The sequence below is a fragment of the Staurois parvus genome, unplaced genomic scaffold (genome assembly GCF_062004578.1).
Source record: "Staurois parvus isolate SC_StPar_1 unplaced genomic scaffold, SC_StPar_1.0 ptg000679l, whole genome shotgun sequence".
Classification (NCBI taxonomy): Eukaryota; Metazoa; Chordata; class Amphibia; order Anura; family Ranidae; genus Staurois; species Staurois parvus.
In genome coordinates this window covers 2,231,569-2,241,402 of record NW_028318475.1, presented here as the reverse complement: position 1 = coordinate 2,241,402, position 9,834 = coordinate 2,231,569, and the positions used below count along the sequence as shown (strand labels likewise).

The following is a 9,834-nucleotide window of genomic DNA, read 5'->3' as shown; positions in this document are numbered from 1 at the left end:
ATAGGACACCAAGATCACAAAATAGATCAAATTAAATTGTAAATAATGTAACACGTTATGGTTTTATTTTAACAAGCTTCCTCTTGAAGTGCTACAAGTTTCATGGATATCCGTGTAAGTTTTATGATTGTGTTTAAGCACAAGATCTATGGGTTACATATATATATTATGTCATAGTTTTAGCTAAACTTGTATCTTTTGTGTATCACACAATTTTCTTGGTTTTATATGACAGTGTTTTTGTATTCATAGAATTCACTACTAATACTAAATTCACACTGTGCATTTTGTTGATCTGACAAAACACAAATTAGCATTATTCTTATGGAGAGGATTTTACTAAAGTGTTGCAGTTAGTAATGTGTTTGGTCACCAGAAAGGAATGTCATATTTTTCTCCAACACAACAGACAGCCAAAGTGCATAGGATGAAATTGTAGACCTAAGGTACAGTCTATGACCTAGAGAGAAATGTTATGTTACACCAATCACTTTAAAATAAAGAATCTGTAATATTTTAGAACTTGATGTGTCTTGCCTGTTATGTTATTGTCTCAACTACACCTAAGCCAGCAACGGTCAACTCAGAAAATCTAATGTGGTCCTTGACGTGTCCAGAGCACCATACAAAAGCTTATTTTTCATAAATGTGTTATAATTAGTACATTGCATGGCATTTTTTGTAAAATGTTACTGTATCATCATCTTCTACAACTCTGACAATACTTCTTCTGTAAGCACGATGTGTTTACAGTGTCTGTTACAGCGTGTCATGTTGCAGGAGCAGAAGCCAAATGATTTTGCATAGAGCTTAGTGCTGGACTACCACTATCAATATTAGCTAGCGGTACTAGCGCTAAAGCACACCAGAGCCAGTGGTACTCAATGTACAACCTACTGTGCTTCAGACCTGATTTGACGTGTGGAACACAGCAAGCCACACACTGAGCACTAGTATGCTTCATGTTAGGCAGCAGGGGCCTAAGCCATCATTACATGTCACCTTGTTCATACTTAGCCTTGAACTGTAGCTCTGTTTGAGTATCGGAGCCTGAAGCAGTGGAAGGTGAATATCTGTCGATGTGTGATAAATTTTAGGGGGGGTGTAAATAAAGGCTTTTGTTTTTTCATAAAGCTCTGCCAGCTTTTGGCCCTTATTTATATTTCTGACTCACAAGTCAATTGTCTGCCATCCCCTTGCACCCCAGATAGCTGGTTTCCTTACTCAGACTAAAAAGATTAGACTTCATGGGCACACCAGAGCTGGAGGGAAGATATGCTAAAGATCATTTGTCCACTGTGTGTCAGTACACCCAAAAACCAAAATCTAGAGGACAAAGGAAATATGTTACTCTGCTTTGCATCTGAGTGAACTGAAAGTACACCAATTCACCAACAAAAATGCATATGGTTTAGAGGCCATAACAGTAAGGACTGTTGCAGCACTGGCAGTCTAGGACCCTTAATTATAAATGATATGTGAGCAAGCGGCTGCATGCCAGATGGGCCATGGTCATTGTGGCCTGTACAGACTCTATAAAACAATATTTGAGTGGGTATCAGTTTGGAGCACTCTGCTTGGAACCACCAAAAATATATATATATAAAAACTGATTAATTTAACTAGTATCATTTGCATCACACTAGTGGATGAGGTATGCATAAACACATGTCTAACATGATGAAGATGTCCATTTTGAATTTAAAATATTGAATTCAACAGAATAATTTTAAATAGAAAAGAGGTGACCACTGGTGGAACTACTGCCAAATAAGCCCACATGGCTGCTATTGGGTCTGAGCCAGGGGAAGGGTGTGCCCTGGTTGGGGCCCCAGGTGGTGGGAGGAAGGAAGGTCTCCTACACTTACTCACCCAATCCACCTATAAGCAGTTAAATTGGTTTCCCTTACCCCGTCTAGACCACTCTGCTTGCGAAAACCACTGAAACAACTTACCCACTTGCTGCATCCAGCTGCAAACACAGAAGCTGTCAGAGAAAATCTTCCACTACTCACTTCCTCTGCAGCTTGGCTCACAGGTGTAGCAGGTGCTGCCATGGGTGATTTCCCTCCTTTCCAGTCATTCAATGAAGCTCTGTGATGTTCAAATACCGGAGTGTTGCCAGTTCTGCTACCACTTTGTCAGGCAATGACTTTTGCTCTGGCAAAAACTATCTAACGTCTGCAGGACAGATGTGCAAAAGCTGATCCTGGACCATGAGATCCTCAACAAACTTGAAGGGATCTGCTGTCAAGTAAACAAAAGCAAAACAGGGCGCACTCTCATCATGCATTACCGTGGTAAAACACGAAGGAAGAGGAATGCCAGATCAGATCAGCTCCATCTTGAATCTTCAGCATCTGAAGGTCCTGCCCCTCTTTGAGCAGATCTAACACGGTGTCCCTCAAGGTGGATAGATATGGATAATCTTGAAAGACAGACTCCATATTAAGCATGATACATCTCAGTTCATGGGTAGCCATCTTAAGAGTTTGGTCGCCAGCCATCTTAAAGCCATATCCATTCATCTAAGCAATCCATTAACATCTTGCTTCTGAGGGTAACCAACAGTGTGCAGTTATCGTTTAATTTTACTTTAAGCATACAATAGATTTTGTTGGCTTATGATATCATAAACCCTGGGGATTGAATCAGGGTATCTTTGGCACAACTCACAGAATCCACCTGTTCTGTAGCCCATACGTCCGCACAATTGTTTTATGCTCGAGAGAATATCTGCATAGAGCAGCGAATTTCAGGATTAACTAGTCAGCATAAGTATATTTAATCATTTATTTTCATATTGTAGGCACTTGCATACATCGATCGATTAAACGATAGCTATCGCTGACTTAATTAATCATTCAAATGTCCTAACAACCTCAAAGTGGTTGTAAACCCTTACCTATCCTCAGTGAAGTGATTACCCTCAGGTGACACACAAAAGGTGAAACAAATACTCCTACACAAGTTGTACCTGAATATTTGCAGCCATTTGTCCTGTACATCCTTGTAAATCTCAGGGATGAAAATGATTTTTCACAGATTAACAAAGCAGGGGGTGGAAAACTGCAGTTACACACTGTAGCTGAGGTGAGGGACACAGAAACAGAGCTGTCATTCAGCTGGAGCTCCCTCCCTTGTCACTCTTAGCTACTGATGTCAGGAAAACGTGTCAGAAGTGACTCATACTGAAAACAGAGGAACTGGCCGGCACAGAGAAGTAACATTTTGGAGAGGGGCAAGCAAACCCTATAGAAATATGTGCTTTGGTCAGATGCAGAGAATGCATTAAAGTGTTTGTTCACAGTATGCTGCTCTGTCGCCCCCCCTTACCTGGACCAGATCTCAATCCAATTTTGTGCTGGAGAGCAGAGACTGTCCGCTCTTCTCTCCTCACAAGACAAAGAGGCAGTCAATCAAATCCTGTGATGTGGAAGCGGGCGGTGGGCTTGTGCCACGCTCTCTGGGTCTAAGGACATAGGCATCGCAGCTCGGGATTGAGCTTGGTGTGCCACAAAAGTAAGCAGCTTCCTATGGTGCTGGCAGGGGACCCCAAAAGAGGAGGATCAAGGTTGCTCTTTGCAATGGTATTGCAAGTATGAAGTTTATTATTAAAAAAAAAAAAAAAAAAAAAGGGAGGTTTATAATCACCTTAACACATGTCTATGGTTAGTGCATTATACATAAGTTTACTTAGAAAGTTTCCTACACTAATACCACTGTGTTTCGTTCTACAGGTTATACATAACATAAAAATATGTATACATTCTAGGACTGTCTTTGCCTAACTAGCACTGGGCTTTTTAAACAATTTCACAGAATCTGGAAACCTCTTTAAATACAATAACTACATGCAATGATTCAAAACGTAGAAGACTATTTACATAAAGAACGCACACATATGGAAAAAGTTTTATTTGCATTTTCAGAGTTTTATCGAAAATGGCAAAAACTTTTTTTTAAGGCAAAATGCCATTTAACAAAATGATTGCCATCACAAAATATACTTATTCTTCCATTGTTACGGTTGTTACCAAAAGAGAAATTTTAGTGATCTGAACATATATATAAAAATAGAACATTACTAAAATTAGAACATTAATACAGCATGTTATAAACATTGTAGCCATAAATAAATTTTAACATTTACATCATCTAAAATAACACTTATTAAATGAAACACAGTAAAGATAACAATGTTTTATATATCTATACAATTAACAGCCAAAGATCTGGTATATAAAAATGACATGAGCAATATCCTTTAATAAAACAAACATAAGACTAAGGAGATGCTCGTGCAGTCATTTGGCATAATGGCTTCTAGTTGCCTCAGAAGAGTAATAATATTCAAACCAAACTCACATATGCAAATTCAGTAGTGCATCTTCAGTAACATGTAAATAATAATATAATGGCTTTTTCTTATCTTTACTGTGTTTCAGACATTCAGATTAAGAGGTCACTTGGTGATTAAACCTATAGAACATATTTACATATAAACATCTACAAGCAATGACAATATAAAGTGCAGGTCTGCTCAGGTTTAGGTAAGCTTCTTCATGAAATAAAGCTTCAGGTAGGCTATTGTGAGAAATATAATTGTCATTAAAGCCAGTGCCAGATGATTCTGCCATAAGCCCCAGGAGTCGTATGCAATGCCCTGATTTTCAAGATGGCCATCACCAGTCGCTCTGAAAAAAAAGAGCAAATTTTTCAGTCGTTAAAAACCAGACTGACCAATTGCATTCAAAAGTTTAATGTTTAGAGCACTACAGAAAAAAAAATAGAAAAAAGTATAGTTCACCAATATTGTACAAGGGAAGGGGGGCTGTGGAGAGGAGGTAAATGCTTTTCTTTTTCAGTTATATGGTTACCTGAAAGTGCTATTGTAAAGATTTTCCTTAACTTTAAGCAACAACACATTTATATGTGTGCATATGCTGCGCAGACTGAGGGAGACATACCCCTTAATGATCTTAAAAAAAACCCCTAAAATGGAACTTTAGTCAGATAATTAAGTCCTGCTAGATCACTTCAGGCTGACCCCTTTTGCAGCTATAGCTATGGAAAATATTAAAAATAAGTGACTATACGGTCTAAAATCCAGTAATGCAGTCTCACCCTGCTCTGCACATGCTCAGTTTCCCTCTTTTTCCGGCACTGTACTGAAAACGTAGAGGCCAATCTGCTGACACAAATATATCTATGATGAAGTCACGTGTTAGCGTGACGTAACACGTGGGACGCGGTGACGCAATTTCCGGATGTGGTGACGTAATTTCCGGCTGGATGCCATCTTGGTACGCTAATAGACACCAATGCAAAGTACACCCACAGCATGTGGTTTCACATAAGGCTTGTTTAAAGTTATATACATGTGAGTGGGCACTTGTATTACTCTATTCTTTTAATTAAAAAGTTATCACACTGTGGGTGTATCTTGCTTTTTATTTTCTCTGGCTGTATGAGGATTGGCTGATCCTAGGATATTTCTGAAGAGGCTGCCTACTGTGCCGTTCTCCCATCAGTGAGGGGGCTTGATCCATCGTTGGACCCTATACCTTCAGGAGGGGGTCCGGGTTTCCGGTTGGTGCGTTATTGCTTGAACAAGCGTTTTGACCCTGTGGGGTCGCTTCTTGGAGGTGAGGGGCATTTTACCGTGTCGGATCTCCTTCTATGTATAACGTTTCATACACCAACACCATTTAAAGAACTATAGCACACCTCCACCATTTTAGGTGGTTTTGAACTTTATAGTTCGGTTGAATCATTATAAATTGATGAGGCTCACTTTATATGTTGGATGATTTATATAAGGTTTGGGCCTTTTTTGTTTCCCCTATTACTTTTATGTGTCACGGATTTACGTTTGTGTCACTTATTCTATAATATATCCCCTAATTTTGGGGTCATGAAAAATTAGTTCATTCTGGAGGCAATTTACAGCACACACTAATTTTGTAGCATCATTATTAATGTGGAATGTTCCTCACTAAAAAAACATTATTTCTCAAGTTGTTATGGGTAAAGTTCCACTTAAAACACTTAACTTATATCACTAGCCAGATGGGTTAAAACCTCTGTCAGATCTTTACTGCTGTTTGATGATCCATTGTGGAGATATCAACCTACCCCCAGTCCCAATGACTATGGTATCTCTAGGACTGGGAGCAAACAGTTTTCCCCTTAGGCAACAGATATTTAGAAGGTAGAATTCTAATACCCCTGCCAGTATTTTATTTGCCACAAATTGCAACACAAAGCTGACAAGGGTCTAAAACACTTCCAAAACCTAGCCAAAATTAAGAAGAAAGCTTTGGCTGAAGTTACAATTTAAAGAATCCGTGTGTGTGTATTCCCTATTAGATGCTTAGTAAGCTTGAATATTGTGTGATGCTTCTGAAAATGTAAGCTTACCATTGTCTACTGAATATTATACTTTAAATGGTTGTAAAAGCTCAAGGTTTTTTACCTTCATGCATTCTATGCATGATAGTAAAAAGCCTTTTTCTGTGCAGCATCCCCCCCAGCACCACTTCCCCCAATACCTACCTAATTCCCTCTCGATCCAGCGATGTACACTGTCTCGGTTCCCTCTCGACTCCCTCTTCTCACTGGCTGAGACAGTCAGTGAACCAATGAGAACAGAGAGGGGGTGCAGCAGAGCCGCGGCTCCATGTGTGAACGGACACATGGAGCCGCGGCTGGGGAGTATGTATGCTCGAGTGCCCCCATAGCAAGCTGCTTGCTTTGGGGGCACCCAACAGGAGGGAGGGCCAGGAGCCCCGGAGGGGGACCCGAGAAGAGGAGGATCCCGGCCGCTCTGTGCAAAACCACTGCACAGAGCAGATAAGTATAGGCGTGTGTGTGTGTGTATTATATATATATATATATATATATACACATATACATATACACACATACACATACATATATACACACACATGCATATATATATATATATATATATATATATATACATACATACACACACGCACCTTTAGAATCACTTTAAATGTTGGTGCATTGTTAATGTACAAGACATCTACAGGTGAAACTCGAAAAATTAGAATACCGTGCAAAAGTTCATTTATTTCAGTAATGCAACTTAGAAGGTGAAACTAATATATGAGATAGACTCATTACATGCAAAGCAAGATAGTTCAAGCCGTGATTTGTCATAATTGTGATGATTATGGCTTACAGCTCATGAAAACCCCAAATCCACAATCTCAGAAAATTTGAATATTGTGAAAAAGTGCAATATTCTAGGCTCAAAGTGTCCCACTCTAATCAGCTAATTAAGCCAGAACACCTGCAAAGGGTTCCTGAGCCTTTAAATGGTCTCTCAGTCTGGTTCAGTAGGAATCACAATCATGGGAAAGACTGCTGACCTGACAGTTGTGCAGAAAACCATCATTGACACCCTCCATAAGGAGAGAAAGCCTCAAAAGGCAATTCCAAAAGAAGTTGGATGTTCCCGAAGTGCTGTATCAAAGCACATTGATAGAAAGTTATTATGGAAGGGAAAAGTGTGGAAGAAAAAGGTGCACAAGCAGCAGGGATGACCGCAGCCTGGAGAGGATTGTCAGGAAAAGGCCATTCAAAAGTGTCGGGGACTTTCACAAGGAGTGGACTGAGGCTGGAGTCAGTGCATCAAGAGCCACCACACACAGACGGATCCTGGACATGGGCTTCAAATGCCGTATTCCTCTTGTCAAGCCGCTCCTAAACAACAAACAACATCAGAAGCGTCTTACCTGGGCTAAAGAAAAACAGACCTGGTCTGTTGCTCAGTGGTCCAAAGTCCTCTTTTCTGATGAGAGCAACTTTTGCATCTCATTTGGAAACCAAGGAAACACTGCAAGATGCTTGAAGTCCAGTGTGAAGTTTCCACAGTCTGTGTTGATTTGAGGAGCCATGTCATCTGCTGGTGTTGGCCCACTGTGCTTCATTAAGTCCAGGGTCAAGGCAGCCATCTACCATGAGATTTTGGAGCACTTCATGCTTCCTTCCGCAGACGAGCTTTATGGGGATGCTGACTTCAATTTCCAGCAGGACTTGGCACCTGCCCACACTGCCAACAGCACCAAAACCTGGTTCAATGACCTTGGGATTACTGTGCTTGATTGGCCAGCAAACTCGCCTGACCTGAACCCCATAGAGAATCTATGAACCCAAGAGCTGAAGGCCACTTTTGAAGCATCCTGGTCTTCCATAACACCTCAGCAGTGCTACAGGCTGATAGCTTCCATGCCACGCCGCATTGAGGCAGTAATTGCTGCAAAAGGGGCCCAAACCAAGTATTAAGTACATATGCATGCTTATACTTTTCAGAGGTATGATATTGTTCTAATTGCAATCCTTGTTTTATTGATTGCATGTAATATTCTAATTTTCTGAGATTGTGGATTTGGAGTTTTCATGAGCTGTAAGCCATAATCATCACAATTATGACAAATCACGGCTTGAACTACCTTGCTTTGCATGTAATGAGTCTATCTCATATATTAGTTTCACCTTTTAAGTTATATTACTGAAATAAATGAACTTTTGCACGATATTCTAATTTTTTGAGTTTCACCTGTAAGTCCCCTTCCACATGGAGTGGTCTCTGTTGGAGTCAGATTGCTCATCAGGGTAGCCCGCTGTCCTCTATGGGCGGTCAGAAGTAAAACGGACCACCTGTCTGCTTATACCTGTCTGCCATCCAATCCATTCCGCCAGATGGATGAGGTTCAGATCCCCATTTGTCTGTTTTCAGCAGATAGAAATCGGATCAGATGTAGGCAATGTCAGTTTGTAAATATGTCAGTTTACACCTACCGCTCCAGAGATGAGACTGGAGGGTCCGACCGGGTCTGCCTGAAAAACGGACAGGGGAACCTTGTCGGTCCACTAGTGTAAAGGGGGCCCTATTGATAAAATAAAATGCCGCAAAATGCCAAAATATCGTGTGAACAATATACTTACATGACTAAACTACTGTTTGCATTGCAAGGTTCGGTGGTGTTTGATGGTCTGCAAAACACTTGCCCTGGAAATTCATTAGCTTGCAAAGCCTAATTTCAGAAAAGAAATCAAGAGATCAGATTAGCCTTCCAATTTATTTTGTTTAGTTTGACCTAAAATGTCTATATAGAAAGGAATACTGCTAAATTTAACTACAGTACAATTTTAAATAAAATACTTTAAATTCACTCAGGAAATTTGAACTAGATGGTTCACAAGATGGGAGCATTTTATTCACAACGGTTGGTCAGTATAGTGTAATCTAAAACATTTTGAAGGATGTTTTTTTGTTTTTTTTTTAATTTATCCAAGGGTCCTAGAATATGCATACTGTTTATGCAGGAAAAAATGTTGGTATGTCACATCCCATACTATATGACCCCACACATGCATACTGAGAACTTATCCTAGGTGTAATACCTCTTAGGTAGACGAAGCATGGAATTACCTATACAGCTCTCTAACACACCGTACAAATGGTAAGGCATAACCAATGTGCTTATATTCTCATAGGACAGCTCATTAAACCAAAAAGTCCTTATCCAGCCATAAACCACAGCATTTCCAAAAAAGTAATGTGCAAAACTACCCAGGGACAGCGCTCAAAGAAATTATTTACAGAGAGATGTATGAAGGCTGCAAAAGGCTGAAAATGGTAGGGGCTTGGCTAATGGCTAACCCTGTCTTGAGTGATCTTACATTTGGTCAGCTTAACAAGCAACGGTTTTTACCTAGCTGCCGACCGCAGATAGCCGAATGACGGCTACACTGCGGCCGGCCAGTTCTGAGTGGACGTCATATGACGTCCTCCCAGAA

General features: G+C 40.3%; 1 protein-coding gene across 3 annotated transcripts in view; it reads right to left on the bottom strand.

Moving 5' to 3' along the window:
- Positions 1-3,903: 3,903 nt before the first annotated feature.
- Positions 3,904-9,834, bottom strand: part of ABCG2 (ATP binding cassette subfamily G member 2 (JR blood group)) — a 220,405-nt gene continuing 214,474 nt past the window's right edge. For all 3 annotated transcript variants that reach the window (XM_089652325.1, XM_089652326.1, XM_089652327.1), the window contains 2 exons: positions 8,980-9,068; positions 3,904-4,697 (listed from right to left, as the gene is read on the bottom strand). In XM_089652325.1, the coding sequence (XP_089508451.1) occupies positions 4,550-4,697; positions 8,980-9,068 (237 nt within the window). In that variant the 3' untranslated portion in view covers positions 3,904-4,549. The remainder of the gene's footprint in view (positions 4,698-8,979; positions 9,069-9,834) is intronic.